This window comes from Astyanax mexicanus, chromosome 2, assembly GCF_023375975.1.
Source record: "Astyanax mexicanus isolate ESR-SI-001 chromosome 2, AstMex3_surface, whole genome shotgun sequence".
Lineage (NCBI taxonomy): Eukaryota > Metazoa > Chordata > Actinopteri > Characiformes > Acestrorhamphidae > Astyanax > Astyanax mexicanus.
The window spans coordinates 16002936-16029121 of record NC_064409.1 but is presented as its reverse complement, the minus strand read 5'-3'; the positions used below and the strand labels follow the sequence as shown (position 1 = coordinate 16029121).

At 40.0% G+C, this 26186-nt stretch overlaps 1 protein-coding gene across 3 annotated transcripts in view; it reads right to left on the bottom strand.

The window, feature by feature from the left end:
* large1 (LARGE xylosyl- and glucuronyltransferase 1) overlaps positions 1 to 26186 on the bottom strand; it is a 364426-nt gene that overhangs the window by 9238 nt on the left and 329002 nt on the right. For all 3 annotated transcript variants that reach the window (XM_049473482.1, XM_049473490.1, XM_022671307.2), the window contains exons 7-11: positions 22158 to 22262; positions 17976 to 18088; positions 12249 to 12374; positions 10685 to 10840; positions 5379 to 5542 (exon numbers count right to left, since the gene is read on the bottom strand). In XM_049473482.1, the coding sequence (XP_049329439.1) occupies positions 5379 to 5542; positions 10685 to 10840; positions 12249 to 12374; positions 17976 to 18088; positions 22158 to 22262 (664 nt within the window). The remainder of the gene's footprint in view (positions 1 to 5378; positions 5543 to 10684; positions 10841 to 12248; positions 12375 to 17975; positions 18089 to 22157; positions 22263 to 26186) is intronic.

Genomic DNA, 26186 nt, shown 5'->3' with positions numbered 1-26186 from the left:
GCTTAACCCTTGTAACAGACATTCTGAGGACACTGCTATAATGATTCTGCTCCCAACCGTATAAAAATATGAGAAAAATAGAGTTGGATTTATGTTAAAGTTAATGCATACTATTTCCATTCATCTGGTTCTTTAGGCTGTGCTGTAAACAAACTCTATGAAGGCAGTCTGAGACACTCATAGGCTCAAACTGAAAAACTGAGTTCAGTGCATCCAGTTCTGCATGGTAACAAGTCATAGATCAGATTGGCAAAACAAGGTTTGATTTGAAATAATGGGATTTAGGCGGCACACAAAAGCTGATCATTTCTAAAATGCTAAATATCCTTCGGGATCACCATCCATTCATGCTGTTATTAGGTTTTCTCCTAAGTGAATTTGTGGTAGAGTAAAAGAATGAAGATGGGCACATATTTCTTCAGAGACATTTACCTATTCAAACAGAAAATCATTATTAACAATAACAAGACAATTGTGTTACCACATGATGGTAAATTTAGGGATGTCCCATGCACATTATTTTAGCCCCTGATCTAGTCAGTCTTTTAATGTTCAGTTTCCTTTTATACCAAGCTGATTCTTTCTGTGTATCACAGTCACACAGTTTAGATGTGTTGCTGATTAGTACTGAAGTTAAATTTAAATGAAGTTTTAGTAAAAGTCACCTAAGACACAATACCAGATGCATCTTTTTGCATATCTTGTTCTTTTAAACATTATAATCCTTAATATTCTGCTTAATATTTTAGAAGGGATACATTTAAAGTATTATATCTTATTGAAGAAGGCGTAGCATCGATCTTATATCTGCAGAGGTAAGTTAAGCTAATAAAATCCTCCACAGGTCTTTAGATCTTTTGTTTTGTGTTCTGATTTTGCCAAATCAAACATTAGCTAAATGTGTATGTTTAAAAACTGAGTCTTAGAAAAAGAGTAATCGTGTTTATTATTGCCCGAAACAAGTCCTGCTAAAAAAATAATCTTTATCTCCATAAACGTTGTCAGCAGAGGGAAGCATGAAGTGTTTTCAGATTTTCCAGGAAAACACTCCACTGACTTTAGACTTGATAAAACACAGTGGATCAACACCAGCAGATGACATGTCTCTCCAAACCATCACTGATCATCAATAAATTTTACATTTCATTTGGAAATCAAGGGATCAGAGTCTGGAGGAAGAGTGGAAAGACACTCTTAGCTGCTTGAGGTCTAATGTGAAGTTTCCACAATCAGTGATGGTTTGGAGAGATAGGTCATCTGCTGCTGTTGATCCACTGTGTTTTATCAAGTCCAAAGTCATCAGTGCAGTGCAGTGTTTTCCCAGAAAATCTTACAGCACTTCATGCTTCCCTCTGCTGACAATGTTTGTGGAGATGCAGATTTCGTTTTCCAGCAGGACTTGGCACACGGCCCACATTTCCAAAAGTAACAAATTTTCTTAAACGCTGATTTTTGAGTTTTAATTGGTTGTAAGCCTTTATCATCAACAAAAAAAAAAAAAATAAAAACTTTAAATAGATCACTCTGTGTGTAATACATCTATGTAATATATGAGTATCACATTTTGAATATCTGAATTACTGAAATCAAGTAATTCATTTATATTCAACTTGAGATGCACCATAGATAGATGTATAGCTGGACAGAGCATCGTCTGTCAAAAGTGAAGCCACCACAGGTCAGGCGCCCCCTGCTGTTTAGTTTCAGAAAGCTGTGTAACCCCACCCATTCCCATAGGTTTCAATGGCAAAACAGACAACTTTTAATCATGTTTTTTTTTCAATATACTGTAATTCTACCTCCTTTATTTAAATGCAACAGCTAGTGTAACCTCTGCTTATATTGTCAAATTTTTATATCCTCACAGAATTCGTTTTTTAAAACTATATTCAGCTCTATTCAAAACAGTGTGGTTATTGTAAAAGTGCTGATTATGGGCGGGACCAATAACAGACAGTCAGCTTCGCTCTGCTTCGTTCTGCAGCCTGTGACCGCGAAGCAGCCCTCAGGGGCGGGGTTATTTAAATGAGTAGGCTGTCTCTCCACAGTCTTTCTCCCTCCTCTGGTCTCTACTGCGCAGACATGGGTATCAGGATCGGCAACATGGCGGAAGATTTTGGCTTCATTTTCATTGAATAAATGGGAATGGCGACACACCATCCATCTTTTTTTACAGTCTCTGAGATGCACTAGTATACACACACACACGAAAATACTTTATTGTTATTTTCTTAATGAGAACATTAATGCGTTAAAGCACATTCTATTATATTCATCTCAGACTCAACACCTGACTTTTCGTGATCATTCCAGCTCAATCAAATCTGACTCAGCCATTGCTTTGGCCTGAAGCTGCTTTCCTCATAAAGGGGTGATGGGAATGACCTAAACCCTGACCTTTCCTGATGATTCCACTTCAGTCAGAACCGCCTCAGCCAGGTCTTTCGCTCTGAGGCTGACCTATCACAGCGTTCGGAGATCTAATGAGACAGTGCGCTGTGAGTGAAGGCTGGCACACAGCGCTGAATACCAATTCACAGTAAAAGGCCTGCAGGGCTCCACCGATCTCTCTCTCCCTCTTGCTTATCAATATGGACCAGAGGAAACGAAGGCCTTCCTCGTTATTCTCCCACTGATAATAAAACTGGAGTCATGAGTCACAACCCAGAGCAGTGTGGAAGCTGACTTGGCTTTAGATGAAAACTAGAACATGACATCATACGCAAGCTAAAATGCGGTGTGTGTACAATGTAATTTGTCTATTTAAACAGAATTTATCCGAAATTTAAACTGCCTACACCACTATACTCCACTATACAAAGGAATGCAACAGTAGTTAAAGCAGCACTAGGTAGGATTTCCTTGATTTTTGATCTTTTTAAAGAAGTAAAATTACAGCTCTCGTGTCTGTGCCGGACAAGACTCAAACATTAATAGGAAAGTATCCTGCAAGGTTCTGCATGTAAAAATGTCTTATTCTACAGAAAACAGATTAGCATAGGGGTGGCAATTACCTGAAAATGAATCAAAACCAACAGTAATTGTTTAGATAAATATTTACCTAATCGTGATACTGATTTGACGTCATATTGATCAGCATTAGATCAACATGAGCTGATTCTACCAGCATTTTCTGTAAGGTGGCATCAACACAAAACTGTTTACAAAGATACAACAATAAAACATGTCCAGCCCCCATTTCAGAGGCAGAGAGACTTTGATATGTGGAGGGCTGAAATCAGCACCATACGAGCAGAGTTCACAGCCACATCCATTCAGCCGTACCCTGCATTAAATGAGTTAAATCAGTTCTTCCCTGGGCTATGATTGAAACACCAAAGACCTTGTTTACCGAGGGCAAACAACACACACTCAGTGCTTCACACACGCTGGCTGTGTTAAATTACTCAGCTCTGCTCACTGCTCAGTCTGCCCCTAACCGTGAAACCATCAGAATGAGCAATCAGGAATTACAGGTCCCTGCCAGAACACAGAATGAGCCGATTATTTCCCCACATTCACCTCCTCGTTTCAGACGTGTTGCAAGTGTCTAGCTTCTGTTCTCTGCTAGACTCTATTCTCTGCTTCGAGCAAAGGTCCTGGGTGATTTCTGATTGGTCTCTCTGCATGTTTTAAATGTCTAAATCAACAAAAAGCACAAAATAAACGAACAACAATCAGAATTTATATGTAGCTGAATCTTCTTCTGTGATGTTAGAAAGAGAATGACCTCGTCGTTTAAAGACAGAGGAGAGAAAGCAGACAGAAGTGAACTTGAGCACACATTTGTTTTTGGTGAATGCTTTCTTCAATTTAGAGCTCTATTGGATTTGTTTACTCTGCCAGCCCACACTCCCTCACTAGCGCACTGCAATGCATGACTGCTCCGTTGCCCTAATGAGGCTGTGAATAAGCTCCAGTCTGTGTAAAGTGATTCAGCCAGAGTGTGATCCAATCCTCAACACACTCTTAACAATAAAGGGGCTTCAGGTGGTTCTTTGAGGGAGAAAAACTTTACAAACTTTATATAACCTTTTTTTATTTATTTATTATTTATTATTTTAGATTTTTCCCCATTTTCTCCCAATTGTCCCACCCCTTTTGTGCGTCCCCATCACTGGTGGCACCTGCGACTCTTGGAGGATGCGGACGAGCACACGCCTCCTCCGACAGGTGTGAAGTCAATCACCCCTTTTTTCGAGCTGCTGCTGATGAATCATTGCCTGAGCAGCTAGCGCTCATAGACGCCTCGTTCCACCCGGCGCCACCTTTTAGTGTGATGGGGAGAGAGCGCCATCTACCCACCCGGAGGGAGCAGGGCCAATTTTGCTTCCCCTAAGTGCCGGCAGCTGATGACAAAGCTTCGAACCTGCGACCTCCTGCTCATAGTGGCAGCGCATTAGACCGCTGGACCACTCAGCGCCCCTAACTTTTTTTTTTTACTGTTCTATATCCATAGAATAAGAACCTCATGTGTAAAAAGATTATGTGAGTATGAAGAAATTATATCAGTCTAAAGATAAAAAAGAAGAATAAAATATTTTTTTACCCATTTAAATGTTCTTGATAATCAAGAGATGTGCAATTAATCAAAAAATAATGGAAAGCGACATTCCTTAACTCTAATCAATGTATTTATGCCCCTGTTAATTACTGTATTTTTCACACTATAAGGCACATTTTCATACAAAAGGCATCATGCGACACTAGTAAGAAACAGGGGTGTCGCCATGTTTCTCTTTTAATCCAGAAGGCCGCTAAGTGGCGAAACCTGTACAGCTAAGCTAAGTAAACAAAACTGTAATTCTTAAAAAAATAAAAGGAACAATAATATTAAAGTCAAATGAGCACTGGATGTTAATCTACACAGATTTCTCTTCTGAAAACTGTTTATTTGGGTGAGTAAAACACTTCTGTTTATTTACAGTAAGCTTAGATTTCCAGCATTTTAGTGCTATTTAGGGCTTGCTATTAGCTAATGCCGCTCAACAGCGCTACACTAAGGTACGCTAAGTGTTCCCGTAAGCCAGGAAGATATTAGCTAGCGGTTCATCCCATGTAGCTTGTTCTAATACGGTAAACACACAGACCACAGCCTGATATACTCACCTCTGGATGGCAAAAGAGCTAGTGCTTAGCGCGGTTAGCGGATAATGCTAATACTGCTCAAGCAGTGCTAGCTGGGGTAAGCAACAGGTTACATGCCGATAACACTCACCTCTAATCTGCAAAAAAGCTAGCTCTTAGCGTGCTCAGCGGCTAATGCTAATACTGCTCCAGTCTCGGTGCTGGAAAAACTAAACTAAAACTGTAAAACGCTGCATTTCAGTGGAATGGCTTTACTGCTCATTTAAACCTCTGCCCACTGCTCCTGTTACCTGTCCATAGAGAGCTGGGCCACCAGTGTAACGTCAGTCTGGTCGGAGCTGGGCTGGTACTCGTAGTGCAGGAAGTAGAGGTGAGTGCGGTGAACAGTGAAGCGTTCTCTCCGGAACTCATAACACGGGTCATCCTCATCCAGCTCCAGCAGAGTCTTCTGAAGCTGAAGAAACATCAGAGGAACATCAGGGAGTCTCACTAAAACAGCAGCCATAACACCAACAGTAGTTAAACAAGAGGCGAGCAATGTGATGATATTTTATAGTTATTGTAATTTTAGCCTCATCATGATCTACAATAAACAAATTTAAAGAGAACATAAAAAAATATTAGTGTCATAAAAATTGTGTGATATTATTGATTTGCCATATTGCAAAACATACAGAATAATTATATTACTACTAAAGCCTTAATAATTCACTTATTTACCTGAGCTAATCAGCAGCATTGTGCTAAAGAGTAACATTGTTGCCATTAATCCTGCAGGAATATGAGGCACCACAGAAAAGGAGGGAAAAAAGTCTGCTGCTGCAGTTTTTGACACTTTTATTTGTATTATAGCCCTTAATAATATTAAACAGCGCTCAAATTCTTCATTTTCTAACTAACATCAGGTTTTCACTATCTGATTTGTCCTTTATAATGTTGCGATCATGCAAAAAAAGTACCATCTTTACAGGAGATGGAAAAAACCTTCTTAACTGTCAATGAAAAATTGTGTAAAGATCTTGTTTAAAAATGTAACATTTCTATTGGATCTTTTCTCCTAATAACACAATATAAAAAACTGCCAGATTCACATTATGTCAAGGTAAGGTTAAATAAGCAAAAATAGAAGTACAAAGTTTAAATAGAGAAAGAGCTAGCATTGCGGTTAGCAGCCAATGCTAATGCAAATTTTCTGAAAACGTACCCCTTATAACGCTGTACTTTACGCTTTACTGCTCCTTAATAGCTCAGGTAAATAAGTGAATTATTAAGGCTTTAGTAGTAATATAATTATTCTGTATGTTTTGCAATATGGCAAATCAATAATATCAGACAATTTTTATGACACTACCAGATCAGGAGAATCTGTCGCTATCTTTAAGAAACTCCTGAAGACAGAGCTCTTTAAAGAGCACTTACTCTCTTAACACCTCTAACACACTAACTACTTCTAACCTCATTTCCTTCTTCCTCTCCTTCACTCCTCTATCCTATTATTCCCCTTTGTCCTCCTTTTATCCCTATCCAAAGATGTTTTTCCTTTAAACTTATTTTACATTGTACTTGACTATTGTAAGTCGCTTTGGACAAAAGCGTCTGCCAAATGTAATGTAATGTAATGTAATGTAATGTAATACCTGGCTGTTAGAATTCATACATAAGGAGCACCGGATTATAAGGCGCACTTGAGATTTTTGGGAAAATTAAAGGATTTTAAGTGCACCTTATAGTCCGAAACATACGGTAAATGTATTAAATAAAGAGTGATGTTTAATACAGTATGATAAAACAATATTTTCTCATACCCCTGCTTTTCACCAGGGTCACTAGTGTGAATGCAGCAGACAGGTTAAATGCATAAGTTGTATTATCGTATGTTGTACTTCTGTGCCAAAGCTGTTAAGTGTTAAATTAACAGGGAAAGGCAATACCACTGGGAGTTCTGACTGGTTAGACATTAAGACATTTACATCTAATGTGTAGCTATACACACACGCACACGCACACACCCAACAGTATAGGTGTCACCGCGAGTAACACTTTAAAATTACACACGAAACAAATGAATAAATCCCTCACCCGCTGTAAAGCGCTGGGCGGCTTTAATCTATTTGTGGCTGAAACATGCCGAGCTGAAGAAAGCTGGGCCAGCTAATTCCTGAGTGACTTCATTAGCCCAAGCATTCCATTAATGTGATTTAAATAGCTTCTCAAACTCAGCAAAATCGAGCGAACAGCATGTTTCCAGAGTTAGGAAGGACCCATTAAATTGATTAGTGCGACAAAAGCCGTGCCAGAATCATCCCCGAAAATGTCAGGCCTGGAACGGTTTGATTAATTAAGAACTGGGAGACGTACGGGAAATTCGGAGAGCTGTGGAACAACAGAGTATTCCGTATTTGCTGGACTGGTGGGAACGCCACTCTTAAAAAGGCTTTGTTTACACTGTCACACTTAAAAAACACACTGGACTCTAGTGTAGGCCCATCAAGATGAGTACATTATGAGTACAATATACAGCTCTGGAAAAAATTAAGAGATCACTTCAGTTTCTGAATCAGTTTCTCTAATTTAGCTATTTATAGGTAAATGTTTGAGTAGAATGAACATTGTTGTTTTATTCTACAAACTACAAACAACATTTCTCCCAAATTTCAAATACAAATATTGTCATTTAGAGCAAAAAATAATAACAAAAAAGATGAGAGCTTTAAGACCTCAAATAATACAAAGAAAACAAGTTCACATTCATAAAGGTTTAATAGTTCATAAATCAATATTTGGTGGAATAAACCTGGTTTTTAATCACAGTTTTCATGCATCCTGGCATGTTCTCCTCCACCAGTCTTACACACTGCTTTTGAGGAACTTTATGCCTGCACTCCTGGTGTAAAAATTCAAGCAGTTCAGCTTGTTTTGATGGCTCGTGAACATCCATCTTCCAGAGTTTTTTTTTATTTGGTAAAATCAAATAAACTCATCATTTTAAAGTGGTCTCATATTTTTCTCTTATTGTCTCAAAAAAAAAGAAGAAAAGATTTGTATCACCTACACCTGTAGCCTGTATACAGGACAAGGCATTTAATAGGTTCAAAGTAAATACAGTAATTACCAAAACAAATACAAAATAGACCGTTTTTAAGAATATTGTGATAAATGATACAGATTTTTGTTTATTGTGTAAAATGTACAATACGATGTGGAATGCCCCTGGCACAGGGTACAGTAACCCCACATGCATGAATGAATGTGAACAGTAGGAAAGTGTGGAATAAAGCAGATTACGATTAGGACACATCAGTGACGACAGAGCACTGTAAACAGGGAGCGATGCTGACGTCCCCTCCGCAGGGATGCAGCCCATATCACACTCCTCTGATCCTTCCACACACACTCTCTCAACATGCCTTACAAAAAAGTGTCTCATTATAAAGACCACCTGCTGTTCTTGCTATGAGGGGAGAGAACGACCCAGAACGAGCGCACATGCGCACGCGCGCGCACACGCACAGTCACATGAAAGACCCATCTGTGTCCCTCACCCACAGAGGCATCTGTCATTTCACAGCAGAGAGAGAGAGAGAGAGAGAGAGAGAGAGAGAGAGAGAGAGAGAGAGCGCGCAGGACACTTCTTTATCCTGTCTTCTATCAGATCCTATGGAAGCGTTTAACCTCTCAGTCTCAGTCTTTCACTTTTTGTTTTTGGACTGAGCAGCTCCAGTGGTGCTGGTGTAAGTTGTGTGACCCAGGCTTGGAGGTAATAGTGATGGAGAACTTCATTCTCACTGTATTTATGGTGTTTCTTTATTATAGTGAGAAATATCTGTCTCAACCTAATAGTAGCTGAAACTGTATGTCCAAAACTGTATGTCCAAATACTTGTGGACACTTTCTAATGAATGCATTCAGCTACAGGGGTTGGACAATGAAACTGAAACTCCTGTCATTTTAGTGTTTAGGTTTCATGGCTAAATTGGACCAGTCTGGTGGCCAATCTTCATTAATTGCACATTGCACCAGTAAGAGCAGAGTGTGAGGGTTCAATTAGCAGGGTAAGAGCACAGTTTTGCTCAAAATATTGCAATGCAAACAACATTATGGGTGACGTACCAGAGTTCAAAAGAGGACAAATTGTTGGTGCACGTCTTGCTGACCAAGACAGCAAGTCTTTGTGATGTATCAAGATCCAGGGTAATGTCGGCATTCCACCAAGAAGGACAAATCACATCCAACAGGATTAATTGTGGACTCAAGAGGAAGCTGTCTGAAAGGGATGCTCGGTGCTAACCCGGATTGTATAAAAAACAAAACAAAAAAACATGGCTGCCCAAATCACGGCAGAAATCAATGTGCACCTCAACTCTCCTGTTTCTACCAGAACTGTCTGTCAGGACAATAAATTATTGTGGTCTAAAACCAGGTGTTTCAGTTTCACTGTCTAACTCCTGTACCTATATAAACATAGCTTATCTATCAGTCCCCAAAAAGAAGTCCTGTAAATAGAATAGGTCTCTTTGGAGCAGAAAAAAACACCCTGGCATCATGCTGTGGAGCAGTGGAAAGAACAAGAAGGTGATTGTCATGTTAAGGCTGACCAGTGTAAAGTATTATGCAAAGTATATAATAGAGCTTTTCTTTACAGTATTAAACGAGAATATTATAATGTGCTGAGTTACTGATTTTAACTGGGAGATTTAATCTAATTATCTAAATAAACTAAATAAAAAAACTTCCCACAGTCCAAAAACATGCAGACCAGGTAAATTAAATACTCTAAATTGCCCAGAAAAAAAATGGAATACTCTAAATTGATCCGGTGTGTGTAAGTGTGTGGTATGTATGTAAGTTTGTGAGTGTGTAAATGTGTGTAAATGTATGCATGACTGTGCCCAGATATGGATTGGCACTCTGTCCTGGGTAAATGCTGTAGTGCCCGATGCAGTCCTCCAGGTGGAAGGTCGTTTCCGGTTGAGAGTACGCTGTGCGCTATTGGCTGCCACTTCTCACTGGTGTGTGGATGTAATGTGCTTATGTGTAAAAAAAAAACATGTAAATTGTAAAGTGTCCTTGGGTTTCTAGAAAGGCGCTATATAAGTTGAACTTCATAATGTGTAGCTGCATATTCTAACCTACCTTAGAAAGAGCAAGTGTGGCATCAGCTGTGTGTTTGTGTGTGCAAGGACTTATTTTAGAATGATTCCGATTTGGGCAACTTTCATATGTGATATTGAAATGTAATGCACGTCCGATACTCGGCAATGCAACTCAACTAAATGAGTGCACCTTTATTTCAAGCCCTTTGCTAAGGAGAAGGAAAATGGACAACAGGTTTTAAATGGTGGGACAGCGAGGGTGACTTCTAAGCAACTGAAGGCCCCTTGTCCACCATCAGAAGAACCATCCACAGTGGACAGTGCAGTGGGTGGTAATGATTGTGATTGACAGTGTCTGGCTAGAATTGCCTGTAAGAACAGGCCAGTGACTGTCAGAAATCAGATCAGATCCATGTTTAATGCAGGAGACTCTTACATTAAACAGAGCTTACTAGGCAGTGTCCCAGATTGGGACAAGTTACCCTAAATGCATTTTTACTTACATTTTCACTGTTGTGGTCGGTCTCGCTCGGACAGCCGAAGAGCTCCCTCCTCAACAGGTTTCCATCGTACTCCAGGAAGGTCAGGTAAAGGTTTCTGAAGAACTCCACATGCTTGTTTTTCACCCGCAGCTTCTTCGGAGAGTTCCAGTGGATTACCTGTCCAGTCGCACGGAGAGGCACATTGAGAGGGAATAATAGCTGAGTTTATAAAAATAGCTTGTGAGCGTGTAAGAGACAGTGACCGTGCTGTCATGTGGCGCTGAGATGTTTCAGCTTTTGGGTCGGACCCAGGTGTGTTTGGGCGAGAAGGTTGGCGTGAGAGCCAGTGTAGTTAAAGAGAACAGCAGTTGCAGTCGGGCGGGAGCAGGGGGCACCAGGCAGCCGTTCCACTACTGTCACTCAGCCATTCACAGAGGACGCAGGACACACACACACATTCACAAGCACTCACACACTCTCCGAAAGCAGATGGTCACAGTCAGCAGGAAGGAGATCGTACATACACTATCACAGATTTGCCTCCTCCCTTCTTTTATCTGCCCCATCCTCATCTCATCAGCTATTCAAGTGGACGAGGTCCACAGCGGTGGTCCACGCAAAATTGGAATAGAGTTGTTCTCATTTGGTAGCAAATGGCTTTTTGTTATTAACTGATATTAAGCCAGATTCATAACACACACGCACAGTCTGATTTACAAATTAAGATTAAAGAGCATCACAGAGACATCACCGAGAGTCTCTCATTCATAAACAAAGGATTACTGGCCTCGTTCACTGTTAAGTGTGATATATGGTGCTCTAGTATACATGACTATACATGACTTGTAGCAGTGTTTCTCAATCTTGGTCCTAGTGCTCCCCAGCCTGCAGATTTTGGTGTATTTTCTTTACTTTAACACACTAATTCAACTCTAAAAGGAAAAATGGACAACAGCTGTGAGGGAGTTTTTTTAATGGTGGGACAGAAATGGTAACTTCTAAGCAACTGAAGGCCCCTTAAACATTGTCTAATGTTAATGTTCATGAGTCCACCATCGGGAGAACACTGAACAACAATGGTGTGCATGGAAGGGTTGCAAGGGAGTAACAGGGTTCCCACAGATCCTTAAAAAGTCTTAAAATGTCTTAAATTAAAATCTTGATAATTAAGGTCTTAATTGTCTTAAATGTATTGTAAATTTGCTGTAGGTATAAAATTTTTAAATGGTGTGTTTAATGCCGGTGGGAAAGCACATACTAACATTAGCGTCGAGATACTGGGGGGAGAACTAAGATTAGAGTAGAGCTACCTAACATTAGTGGCGAGCTAGCTAATGTTTCTGGAGAGAGAACTAAGGTTAGCGAAGAGCTAGCTAACATTAGCAGCGAGCTAGCTAACATGCTAACATGTTTTGCATTACAATGGAACAAAACTGATTGTTTTCAATAGTGAAACTGAACCATAAAAATGCACTTTTTCAAAAATAATAATACAGTCTGCACAAAAACACACAAATCTCTGTTCACAAATATTTACAAACCACTGGTAATATGTACAGGCTTGGTGTTAGACCAGCCCTCTCACCTTGAGGTCGGACACATCCTTGTAGCACTTCTCGGAGCGGGTGTGGTCAGACAGCTGGACGTTCCAGAAGCAGGGCAGCTGATGAACCAGGAAGGGGTTCTGTTTGATCACAGCGTTGAAGATATCCTGCAAAGCACAAACAGCAGAATTCACATTTTATTACATCAGATACACACAGATCCTTGGGCTTTCACAGGCCTCCTCACAACTCACCAACAGAACAGAGCATCATCAACAGAACAGAGAATCAGCCTAGACTGTCAAATCCTTACACAACAGGGTTTCACAACAGGAACAAAAGATGTATTGCGTTTATATACTCAAATATTGTGATAGGCATTGCAGTATACTAACACCAAACCCTATACACTAAACCCTACAGTATCACACTGATTTGTTATTGGTCAGATTGCGAGGCTTATAGCACACAATAAAACATGTAATGCTGCTTACTGAGTACATATTAGGGCTGCAACGATTAGTCGACTATACAAATAATCATTAGCCCTAGTACATATACAAATACAGCATTTGGCTGGTGATCTTATCAATACTTAATTACATATACACATATAATTGTGTTATGTGGGTAGGAGCATATAGTGTTGGACGTCTTGCCCAAGAACTATTGAATGTTGTAGAAGGTTGTGCTTGACTGACTGGGAAATCAAACCCTGGTCTGTCAAAAAAAGGCAATGTTGTTACTCAATACTAATCCCAATCCAGTAGGGTTTGATTCCGCAGCTCCAATATGATTTGATTTAGGTTTTTTGTTTATTGGCAAGAACCTGGTGATGCACACCTCTCACAAAACATAATTCAACCAAAAAATACTTTAAATTACAGAGAGCTAAAACTAATTACGTGTGTTGAGCAGTGATTTACAGACCTATTGCAGGATGGAACTCCTTACCAGACTCAAAATTGCTCAAATTTGATGATAAAATATGTTTTATAAAAACAAGTAAATAGACAGAATTTAACTGATTCCTGACCATTAAATTAAATAAATAAAAGTGGAAAGTAGAGTGGGGAATAATTTTCAATGGTAATAGTGAGGTTACTGGATTCATAATGACACTTTTTCAATTTCTTTTTTTTCTTTCTGACTTCTTACCCATGTTTATTTTTTTTTTTCTTTCATATACATTGGGAATGTACTTTAGAAGATGTTTGCTTTAGATTTTTGTTTGTATGTATAATGTTTGTGTGTTTTATGTCTGATGGGCCCCAGGAAGAATAGCTGCTATCATTATAGGAGCTATTGGTGATCCAAATAAAAGAAACAAATAAACAATCCACAGTTAAGATTCAGTATATTGTGATATATTGCAAAACTGTAAGCAAGACAATATGTTGAAATGTTTTTTGAAGGAAAAAAAAATCTTCATTTCATAGTATAAAAACACCATCATATTCATAAAATTTGAGCATAAGAAAAGTTTACTTTTTTTGTATCCAATGAAAACAGTTATATTGAAAAGCCAAGTATAACAATGCCCTGTAGTGTTCAGGGTATAAACTAGGAGTGTGCTATATTGTATCGTATGCAATCATATCACCAACCTTTTTAAATATCGGGAACGATATTATATCATTAAATATCACACCATATCACTCACCCCTAATCATCACATCAGGGTACTACTTTTTGCTGTTTTTAAGAAAGACAAAAAAAATCACACTGCTCTCATTTCCCATTATAGATCTACTAGAGACAGAGTTATATCTGTCCAGTATAATTTATTTTACTTTAATCCTGGATATATTGAGATATATGGAGAGCATTATTTATATCATGACATTCTTATTCTGCATGTTTATTTAATACTGAATTTCAGCCAGTCAATGCAATGACCAATGCATCAATAATTGAGTCTCATTACATACATGAAAAAACATTTTATAACTATATCAGTTGCATAAATGTTGCATGGTCTTAAATTGACAATAATACAGTTAATTGCAAATATTTTATTTAGTTATCCTGACAGGCCTACTTGTGCAAGACTTTAATTCAACATTTAATATTTTCTCACTTGTTCAATCGTGATGTTTGATCAAGCATTTAAATCTCAGTCAGATCAGAGTGCATGAGAGAAAAAGCGCTGTAATCTCGCTGTGCTCATTTTAATCATAAGAGGTGTTAAAAATTCCACTTTAGTTTAAAGGAGAATTAAATAGCTATTATCTGTTCTGATTGTGGAGATATAAAGTACTGCAGAACATTCTGAACAGCGGAGAAAACAAAAAGCCCACGGCTGAACACGGACCCTCATTCAGCTGTACAGCGTCCTGCGAGAGAGGCAGATCAAAGAGCTGATAAACTCCGGTGAGTAACACTGCCAAACGTGAAAATGAAACAAGCATATTATCTGTTCTAATCAACACCAACATTACAGACACGCAGTTCCTTCCAAAGAGAGCCAAAGCCCCTGCTGAATACTGAGACTTTTATCCATTATATAAAATACATCTGAATAATATTTGACTAAAATGTCTCATGTCTTCTTTTATTTAAAAAAAACATTTTTAATCTTTGACTTGAAGGGGTTCTTGTTGATTCAGGGCTGGTCAAATCATTTGATATTTACATATTGATTTGCTGCAGTGTTTGCATGAAGCCACAAGGTGCTGCAGTTCATCAATCAACCAATATACTGTATTACAGAACAGTGAGTATCGAGAGCACATCACTCAGCCCAGTACAGTAAGCATCCAAACAGTAACTGGATACACCTCTCAAGAGTACCTCACTCAGCTCAGTACAGTGCAGTGCAGTAAGTATCTGAACACTAACTAAATAGCCCTCTCGAGAGTACATTGCTTAGCGTAGCAACACAAGTATTATACACAGCATAGCTGGCCAACACTTTTAAATCCAAAGTGCGATTCTGCACTTAAATAGTTTAATATCCCTTCCCACTCTTGATTGGTATCATGACTGGTCTTACATCCTAAAAAACAATTGCAGATCATTCTTGGCCTCCAGAACTGATCAATTTATTTCTAATATTGACTAAATAAAAATACCATTAAAGTAGCTCCCCCTGTGTTTTTCGAGTAAAGTGAGTGATATGCCTTTTAAATTATGTTTGTTGTGCCAATTTATCGAATAATTTATAAATATTTGTAATAAATATAAGCAAATATTTGTACAATTAACAAAATCCAGCAAAAGTAGATTTTTTTTTGAGATCTTAAAAACTTAAGCAATAAGTTGTGTGATTACTTTCTCAAGAACAAAAGTACTTCCATTACAGTTTGAGAAAAATAATTTTCACTTCATGAGGTAATACTTTTGTTCGTTTGGAGTAATTAACCCCAAAGTGGAGGTTAATGAAACAGAATCCTCGCAGATAGGCCTTAAAGCAAGCCAGAGGCAAACCGAAACAGGAGAAGCTGGGAAGAGATTTCTCAGAGATGGAGATTTTTTAGAGATTCTGCTCCCTCTGAGGGAGAGCAGAGGCCTTTGAGGATGAGATGAAAGATCTGACCCTGAGCATTTGGTAATAGAGGGGAAAACCAAACGCTTGAGGCTGTATTACCTGAGCTCTGGTTTGCAGGAGAAGGTTTAAGGCAGAGAGCTGCAATATAACAGACTTTTGGTTTGGTTCAACAGTGATATTCTGTAAATGAAGGCTGGAGATACACACCTGCAGTAGGTCAGATCTCCTGCTGCTTCACTAAGAAGTATTTGCCATTAAAATCTTCAAGCGCTGAAGATGTAGAGAATTATATACACAGCAGAGCCCATCGGTGCTGTTGATTTTTTTTTACTGCAGTTGCTGTGGAGTTTTAAAAAGGGGTTTAAGCTGCGTAGCCCTTAGGAATTACTACGTAAGAGTTATTACTGATATTTAACTGTAGATTACACTTGAATCTGTTTCTAATCATATTTCTGTTGGTCCTGATTTTAATACACAACAAACACTTAAAAAAAAAGAGCAAATAAGCTAATAAAAGTTTTTTTCAGGCTGACTTTTTAAAAGTGCCTATAAATTTCCATTAATTTTTAGTTTTTTTTTTATGGATCCACATCCTGCTTATTCACCTTCTCACGTTGTCATCAACTCAAGCCAAACCTACTAAAAGGGGGACCACCATTCCAGCACAGGTCTACAGTTCGATGCTGGGGCTTAATATCCCTCTAGATCACAGTGGCAGCAGGTTTATGTTTATCTGATTCAGAAAGTTCTCTTGGTAATAAATGGGGTTCAATGGGTTCATTAAAATAGCTGTAAACACGTAACAGCACAATTAAACTGCATTACCCAAAGGCAGCAGCAGGTGGAGCTCTTCACTGGGCTCTTATTTTATAACCAGGCAGGAGGCAGAATGAGGTAGAGAGGAAGAGGGAAGCACCGAGAGGTAGAGTGAGGCAGAGTGAGGTAAAAAGAGGAAAAGTGTGGCAGAGAGAGATTAAGAGTGGCAGTGTGAGGCAGACGGAGGTAGAGATAAAGGCATAGACATAAAGGCAGAGCAAAGCAGAGGGAAGCAGAGAGCAGTCGAGGAAGGCACAGCGAGGCAAAATGAGGTAGAGAGAGGGTAGTGCGAAGTAGAGAGAGGAAGAGTGAGGCAGAGAGAGATAGAGAGAGTCAGTGTGAGATATAGAGAGGCAGAGCTAGGTAGAGTAAGGCAGAGTGTGGAATAGTAAGGCAGAGGGAGTCATGGCGAGGTAATATAAGGCAGAGTGAGGCAAAGTGAGGCAGACAGAGGAAGGGTGAGGTAGAGAGAAGTAGAGGGAGGCAGAGCGAGGTAAAATTATGCAGAGTGAGAGATTGAGGCAAAGTGAGGTAGAGGGAGGTAGTGTGAGGTAGAGAAAGGCAGAGCAAGGTGGAGCTAGGTAGAATGAGGCAGAGAGAAGAAGAGTGAGGCAGAGAGAGGTAGAAGGAGGCAGTGTGAAGTAGAGCTAGATAGAGTGAGAGAGTAAGGCAAAGTGAGATAGAGAGAGGAAGGATGAGGCAGAGAGAAGTAGAGGGAGGCAGAGCGAGGTAAAATGATGCAGAGTGAGAGATTGAGGCAAAGTGAGGTAGAGAGATAGAGTGAAGCAGAGGTAGTGGTAGGTAGTAGGTAGGGAGGTAGTGTGAGTTAAAGAAAGGCAGAACAAGGTGGAGCTAGGTAGAATGAGGCAGAGATAGGAAGAGTGAGGCAGTGTGAAGTAGAGCTAAGTAGAGTGAGGCAGATTGTGCAAAATAGTGAGGCAGAGAGAAGCAGAGAGAAGTGGAGGGAGGCAGAGCGAGGTAAAATGAGACAGAGTGAGATAGAGTGAGGGTAGAGGGAGGCAGTTTGAGGTATAGAGAGGCAGAGTGAGGTAGAGGAAGGTATTGTGAAGTAGAGAGCGGCAGAATGAAGTAGAGAGAGGAAGAGTGAGGTAGAGAAAGACAGAGCGAGGTGGAGAGAGGCAGAGCGAGTTAGAGGGAGGAAGAGCGAGGTAGAGAGAGACAGAGGGAGGTTCCACAGTGAATCACTCACACCAAACTACTTCTTATCATGAAAAAAATAAGTGTTTATGAGGAGCTTCATTTAATTGTGAAGATTTATCACAATATTTATCATGTTTGATATTGATATCAGGATATCCAATAGCGTTGTTCCACCACATCACATTTTACACTTTAGAAGCATTTTGAAAATAAGCTCAGAATCTTTCATATGAGGGGAGTTCAGAAGTTCATATAGGAAAGAACACCACAAGAGCACAGGAAACAGTGTGTGTGTGTGTACCTGATCTGCTAGTGATGTAGACAGCATGCTCATCAGCTCTCTCTCTGCTGTCAGTCTCCACATCTGCTCCCACCTGAGCTTCCTCAAACGATCCAGCAGCAGGAGAATCACACCTGTAACCCACACCCACACAAAGACACAGTAGGGGAGAGCCATTAAGCATTATTAAGATGAGGCAGGCTGATGCCCTTTCACTGATCATGACCTTGATAATACCATTTTCCACACAGCTTACGGCCAACGCGCCATCACCCAGCTGTCAGGCGCACAGTTAGGGGAAAAACCCACATTAAGTGTGCGAGCGTGGGGTGATGAGTGTCTGATTACTTTAAGCAGAATGGATGTATTAGGGAACGCGGTGTGACAGTGGATTGAATAATGTGACAGCGGAGTAATGAGAGCTGTGCCATTTCACTGGTGTAGCGGCGACGGCGCTGGACTGACTGAATCATGGCGTCTGCTCGTGGTTAACTGACCGTGGCTGCACGTTGGGTACGGACAGATGATGATGAATCCTGGAACTAAACAGGGAGATGGAGTTTCAGAGAGTGGAGTAAGTTCTCGGCTGAACAGCTTGTAGCACTTGCAAAAGTTCACTAATTTTTAAGTACCGTATTTTTCGGACTATAAGGCGCACTTAAAAACTTTTAATTTTCACAAAAATTGACAGTGCGTCTTATAATACGGTGCGCCTTTTGTATGGATTTTACTCGTCAGGTTGTAAGGAGCAGTAAACACACACTCCGTGCAGCGTTATAGAGAGTTTCAGTGCTATACAGAGTCCAGAGCCGTGCAGCTCCGAGGCTGAGCAGCAATAGCATTAGCTAGATGCTAACCGCTAAGCTAGCTAGCTTATTCACTGAGATCAGTATTATCTAAATTTTACTCGTCAGGTTGTAAGGAGCAGTAAACACACACTCCGTGCAGCGTTATACAGAGTTTCAGTGCTATACAGAGTCCAGAGCCGTGCAGCTCCGAGGCTGGAGCAGCAAATAGCATTAGCTAGCTTATTCACTGTTCAGAGATCAGTATTATCTAAATTTTACCCGTCAGGTGTAAGGAGCAGTAAACACACACTCCGTGCAGAGCCGTGCCGCTCCGAGGCTGGAGCAGCAATAGCATTAGCTAGATGCTAACCGCTTAGCTAGCTAGCTTTTTCACTGTTCAGAGATCAGTATTTTCTAAATTTAGCACTTTTAATACTGCTGGAGCAGTATTATTAGAGTTAGATGCTAATCGCTAAGCGTTCACCGTTCAGAGGTGAGTTATCGGCCTGTAAGTCTGTGCTGCTTTGCCTGGCTAGCATTAGCTAGATGCTAAGCGCTAACTCTCTCAGAGGTGAGTTTTATCAGCCTGTAATCTGCTTGTTTACCGTGTTAAAACAAGCTACGGGGGACAAATCGCTAGCTAATATCTCACTGTCTTACCAGAACACGCAGGATTACTCAGTGTAACGCTGTCGTTTAAGTTTGGGTTAACTTTACTAGTTTAGGTGACTAGCTAGCGTGCTAGCGGATAGCTATGCTAACGCTGGTGCAGCAAGCCTTAGTGGACATCTGGAAATCTAAGCTTACTGTAAATAAACTGAAGCACGTTACTCACCCAAATAAACAGTTTTCAGGAGAGGAATCTGTGTAGATTAATATCCAGCACTCGTTTGACTTTGAAATAGCTAGATTTGTATACTGAGACGCTCCACCGGCAAGCGACCACCCCCGGTGGGGGAAGGGAAACATGGCGCCACCCCTGTTCACTTTGATATAGGCACCCTTTCTAGTGTCACTTAACGCGCCTTATAATGCGATGCGCCCTATGTATGGAAAAATAGCAGAAAATAGGCGTTCTTTGATAGTGCGTCTTATAATACGGTGCGCCTTATAGTCCGAAAAATATGGTAATGGAAAAAAGCACTATGGGAAGCTGGAGTCAGAACATGGGGTCAGCCATACTAGGGCCCCTATGAAGTAGAGAGGGTTAAGGGTTTTGCTTGGAGTATCGAATCTACAACCTTGTAATTAATAACCCAGCACTAGGACCACTGGCCAATGATTGTCCAGCATAGTCAACTGCTAAGTGGTTGCTGGAGTGTTTGTAGGCGGTTGTTTTAGGGGTGTTAAGCAGTTGCTATTCAGCTGTTATTGTATTTAATGTCACTGCTATGGATTAGCTAGGTGGTTGCTGTGGTGTTGCTAAGCAGCTGATATAAGATCTCACAGATTGTACCCATCTGGCCACTAGGTGGTTGTTAAAAAGGTAGCATGCTCCTAAAGCATCCTGAATAGTTGGTAGGACATTTCTGATGGATGCTAGGCTGTATCTACTATATATCCCATTTCTCTTTTGTAAGGGAAAGAGGTGGAATCCTCCCCCATAAGAATTGGGACAACCTTCAGGACAAAATCAGGACACCCTACACCCAGGCATACACATACAAAACAGAGGGGTAGGGCCAAGGGATTAAATGGGATTGAGCCTAAATGAAAGGGTTAAAAGAAAATCAGCTCAAAACTCCACAGTTTGAATATAGTTTAAGAAAAGTATCTAGAATGAAACTCATGTAATGAGTTTACAAAGAGAAATCACTAATAATCATTAATTCAATTTCTTATTTTTTTTAAACTGATATCGTCCAAAAACTTCAATATTGATCAAAATCTAAATGATTCACACACGACTGCATCAGGAGGTAACGATTAGAACTTTCCAAGAACCTGAACAAGAAACAACAAAAGCTTCACGATTTTCCTCTGAAGGAAACGGCTTAACAAATTCCCCCATTTCACACCTGACTGTGTCCCATCTGCTGCTAGAGCTGCAGAACTACTACAGCTGCAGTCAATACTCCACTGTAAAACCTCCACTAATATCAGAAATAGTGCAGAAACAGCTCCTGAACTCTTTTACAGCTTCTGCTGGTGTTCATATGGGATGAATGAAGTAGTAAAATGTTTACGGTGTTTTCTGAGAGCTTCTGCTGCAGAAGCCGTGTGATGGATGTACTGTTTTCGTTCATAATATTCACAGTGTTTCTTCACCGTCGGTGGGAATCAGGAGGAGAAGGAGAGGGAAAGGAGCCTCTGTGGATCAGGGACAATATAAACAAGACATCACATATTTTTTTGTGCACCTTTGACTAAGTGACATACACAGACCAGTCAGAATATTATATATTATAATATATTATGACCACCTCCTTATTTCTACACTTATTGTAGGAGCACTTTGTAGTGCTTACACTGGGATGGATGGTGGTGTATTAATGTGTGTTGTTAAGCTGGTATGAGTGGATCAGACACAGCAGTGCTGCTGGAGAACCTGTGAGAAACTCTGATCTACAGTGGCTTGCAAAAGTATTCATACCCCTTAAACTTTTCCATATTTTGCCAAATTACAATCACAAACATAAATGAATGTTTGAATCAGGGGAGCTGGATACTTTTGCACACCACACTTTTCAGTTTTTTTTATTTTATTAAAAGTGTTTGTATCATGCATCATTTTCTCAGCAGAATTCTCAGCGGAATGTTTAGAAAATATGCGCGTGTTAGTTTGTGGGAGGCGCCGGTAACCAAGGTAATGCGTACAAACACTTCAGAAATTAGTAGAATTTTTGGATATTTTACATTAAAAAGATAAATTGTCTGTATGTAAAATTACTCCACTTTGAAAATCAGATTAAAACTGTAACTCGAATTAAAAGAATTAATTGTGGAAATCATCCAGCACTACCGTGTACAGAATTTTGTCTTTTCCCCATGAAGTTGTAAAGCCAGAATTTGTAATGAACTAAACACAATATCTTCTGTAATAGCTTACAGAGTTACTACACACCATTTGGCAAAAAAAAAAAAAAAAAAAAAAAAAAAAGAAAGAAAAAAAAAAAAGCTTTCAGTTTGTTGTGTTTTGTTTCCCCCCCACTCTCATTTGCAGAAAGCATCTAGTTCTGAGATATTCTTGGGCAGCTTCCTGCACAGCTTGTTTATCCACAAACAATCTATGATGTGTTGGTCAGGGGGTTGAGAGGGACAACATCAGCATGCAGGGTTTTGATCATTATACTGTCGGGAGCTCGGATACCTCCAAAGATGGACTGAACCTCTGTTCTTTGAGAAGAAGAGGAGTGTAAAAGCATGCAGCTGCCTGATGTGCTTCAGTGTAGCTGGTCATTACAAATGAACTCGCCTGTATTGAAGCCTCTGCCGAGAGCAGGCCATGGCCGGTGATTCTTCCACAGATTCCCCAAATACCAATCACTCTGATTCTCCACCAACCCCAACACCTGCTGACCTGAGAGAGAAAGAGAGAGAAAGAGAGAGAGAGAGAGAGTGTGAGAAATGTGATTAACTTTTCCCATGTCAGACGGAACATCAAAAATAAACCACAGAATGATTCACAGCTTGCTAGTGTTCAACCTCTCACAAGATATCACCTCACAACTTGCACAGGTGTGGACAATCTGAAACCTTTACCTGACGTAACACTTCATGATCAATTTGTATACTGTCATGCCAGTGTATAACTGCTTTAAAATACCTGCTGTGAGCAATACATTCCGTATCAAACATTATACAAAATGAAAGTCTAACTTTCTAACTTTTTAAATAATTGGTCAGAAGGTAAATTATACACTACAGTTTTAAAATTGAAATATATTTTCTGGGAATTTATTGGATGGTTTAAGCTTTAAAGCCTTAGAGTAATTAGTATATAGAAGAAACTAAGCTCTATATTCAGAGGTTTGTGCTCAGATGATTTTTAGGCAACTCTTATCTGCTCACTGGAAATAAAAATATAATACCCTGAAAAATAGCCTAAAGACCCACATGCCCACAAAAATCACAGTGAAGTAGGGTTTTACAATATGTAGAAAAAACATGATGTGCTGTTGGACATCCTGATATTGATGTAGAACACAATAAATAAACATCTTTAATTCATTTAAGTTCCTCAAAGATTTTTTAGTACTTGGTTTGAAGGCATGAGACTTGGTTTTACTCAATTTCCTAAGGAAAATAAAAGGTTTGGTGTTCACTGTGGACCTCTACCTCACTCAACCTCACTCTACTTGACTCTACCTCATATTGCCTCGCTTTACCTCACTCTACTTGACTCTACCTCACATTGCCTCGCTCTACATCACTCTACTTGACTAACTCACACTGCCACACTCAACCTCACTCTACCATGCATTGCTTTGCTCTACCTCAATCTACTCGACTACCTCACATTGCCTTGTAGTCTCTCACACAGTTTACGAACAAGTTAACCTCATTCTACTTGAGCCTACATTACCCTACCTCACATTGCCTCACTTAACCTCACTTTACCTGAATACCTCACATTGCCTTGTACTACCTCCCTCTACCTTGCTGTTCCTCACATAGCCTAGCTTTAACTCGCTCTACTTGACTCTACCTCACTTTTCTTGACTCTACCTCACATTGCCTTACTCTACCTTATTCTACTCAATGCTCTGCCATGCTCCGGCACGCTCTACATCACTCTACCTTGCATTTCCTCCCTTTACCTCGTGCTCTACCTCGTTCTACCTCCAGCCTGGTTACTGTATATCACATGATCACAGTCCACAGAGTACAGGGCTCCCTCTGTTGCAGCACACAGGTAATACAATTAAAGTTAGCTGTTATTCAGTTCATCACTGCTTTCACATTGTGTTTAGGTGATTTATCGTACAGCGCTAGAAAGAAAGCGGAGACACGCAGGTGTGTGAGGTGAGGTAATTAAGCAGAGCTGAATCTCTTACTTCTGCTGTTTACAATACAAATCAGGCAGGTGAGACGGACGGTGAGTAAGCAGGAAATGGGAGTGTGGAGGAGCACCTGGCTGGAGAAGAGCAATAACACAGGACTGGGGTGAGGGTGAGGGAGTGATCAGCTGGGGGAAATTGAGAAGTAATTGTGCTGAAAGGGACAGACAGGAGAACAGTAATTGTCAGCAGTTGGAGAAAGAGGCTCTGAGAACTGAGTGTGCGTAAGTGTGTGTGTGTGTGTGTGTTCATCACAGAGTGGCAGCACCACAGTGCAGGTTTAATGAAGGCTGTGAGCTAGATTAATGAGTGTATCTGAGCAGCAGATTCATGTAAACAAAACACACACACACACACAGTCGACGCAGCACAGCGTGACCAGTGGAGAGGGACAGGGAAATAACAGGAGGCTCCTTATGAAGCTTCTCCTTTATTAGGACTAACTAGAGCACACCACAGTGACTCCACTGATCACCTTCACATCCAACTGCTCCATCTGCACTGTTCATATTATCCACAGATCCAAGTCCACACTACCTCATTAACACTTACAGTGAAGAACTGACTCCACAGACTTTCTGCAGACTTCCTCTGAGGATCTGCGCTCATTGTCTGAGAGCATAGTCTGCCGTTAGCACAGGGTCTAATGCTGCGTTACATGAGTTGTCAGAGTTTCCTTGCTTTAAGTGGAAAATTTCTGGCCAGAAAAGTCGGGAAAGCTTCACTAACCCTGAGTAAAAGCAATAGAACTACACAGTTTAATAGCACTTCTAACAATTTGATCTCATTCCATTGTTTTGTCATTCATTTTAAAATGTCTAGTTGTGGTCTCTAGTATGAATAAATGGCATGTGAGAGGGGAGGGGGGAATGATAGGATTTCGCCTCTTGTTCATGAATATTCACACATGTAAACATATCGCCTCTGATTGGCTAACAGCACTGTGGAACCAGCAAGTTAAATTGTTTTAAAATAAAGACATTTTTACACTAAAAACAGTCTTTGCAATGTTATATGTTGCTTTAGAACATTGTAATACCCTGCTAAGTGCAGTTCAGCCACTGACCTAGTCTTAGAGTTGCTGCAAAATGAAAAATCCACCGAAGATCCTACGTAAACCTAGTTATACACAGAAGTGTGTAGTCCAGTCCAGAAGGTAAAAATCCATGCTGGGGTTGGCTTCTGCCAAAGTGTCTGTATGTTAGTTAATAGTGTTGTGTCGTTCACAAACGATTCATTTAGAAAAGAGCTGCTGTGCCCATCACTATTAGTTAGCGTCTGTAAAGGATTAACCAACTGGGCTTTTGTAATCCTTGTAAAATTGTTCTATGGAGCACAGCAGTTTTGAAGCACAGCAGAGTTTGAAGCTATAATTGTACTTATTTAAAAAGATAAGGAATCAAGGAAATCCTACCTAGTGTGCCTTTAAAGTAAAAAGTCACCAAAAAATGAAAATACTTTTAATAAAAAGGTACACAAAAACCTATTTAAGTAGAATAATATATTACATTTCAATTGTTACTGTAAGACAATTATATTTTCACTCAAAATTGTCTAAATGAAGAAGTGATTAATTGAGAAATAAAACAGCACAGTAGTTTGTTTATGCTTGGAACAGTACAGGGAAGCATTTATACAATGTGCATACCATTTTTCATTGTTTATACACTTTAAACTAAATTTTTTTGGCAGTCAAAATTTGTTCCAAATATTGGGAGAAAATTGCATCATGAATCCATAATTGTGAAACGAATCGTGAGCAGAGAGCAATATAATACAATATGAGCAGACCATTTTTCAAGGCGATGCACCTCCGAGGTCTATTTTCTCAATTTCAAAAAAGCGTAAGAGTTTACGAACAAGCCCTGAGTGGATTTATACCCAGACTCATCTGCACAGAACAGATGACAGATCGCCTGGTAACAACACCATCTCGAGCTCAATGCCGCACTTATAGCCTGCACCCAATCAGCTGAGCTCTGATAAGAGGGGAGTTGCTGTCGTCGCCACTTTTAAATAAACTTTTGATGAATTCTATTAATCCTTAACAAAGCTGCTCTCATTATCAGCTGGACGAGCGGGAGATCCGTTCACGCTCGGATGCTGTTAAAGTCGGGTTAAAGGGCAACTTATCACACGTGGATGTAATTAAAAGTGAGATTGCAGAGATTGTAATCAGGTTTTCTGCACATTCTCAGCTTCAGCTGCTGATGCACAAAAACGATCAGCAGCAAGGTCACCAAAAACACCCACACACCCACACACATGCTCAATTACATTTTCCTTCTGTTTTACTTCTCCCACGCCATTTAACATGCTCGCTTTAGCCTTTTTACACAAGATTCTGCAGATGATTTACATTCAGGATTTGCTAATTTCCTTTCCCTCATGCTACTTATCCCACTGCTAATGCCACTGGCTGCAACACAACCCTAAAACATGCT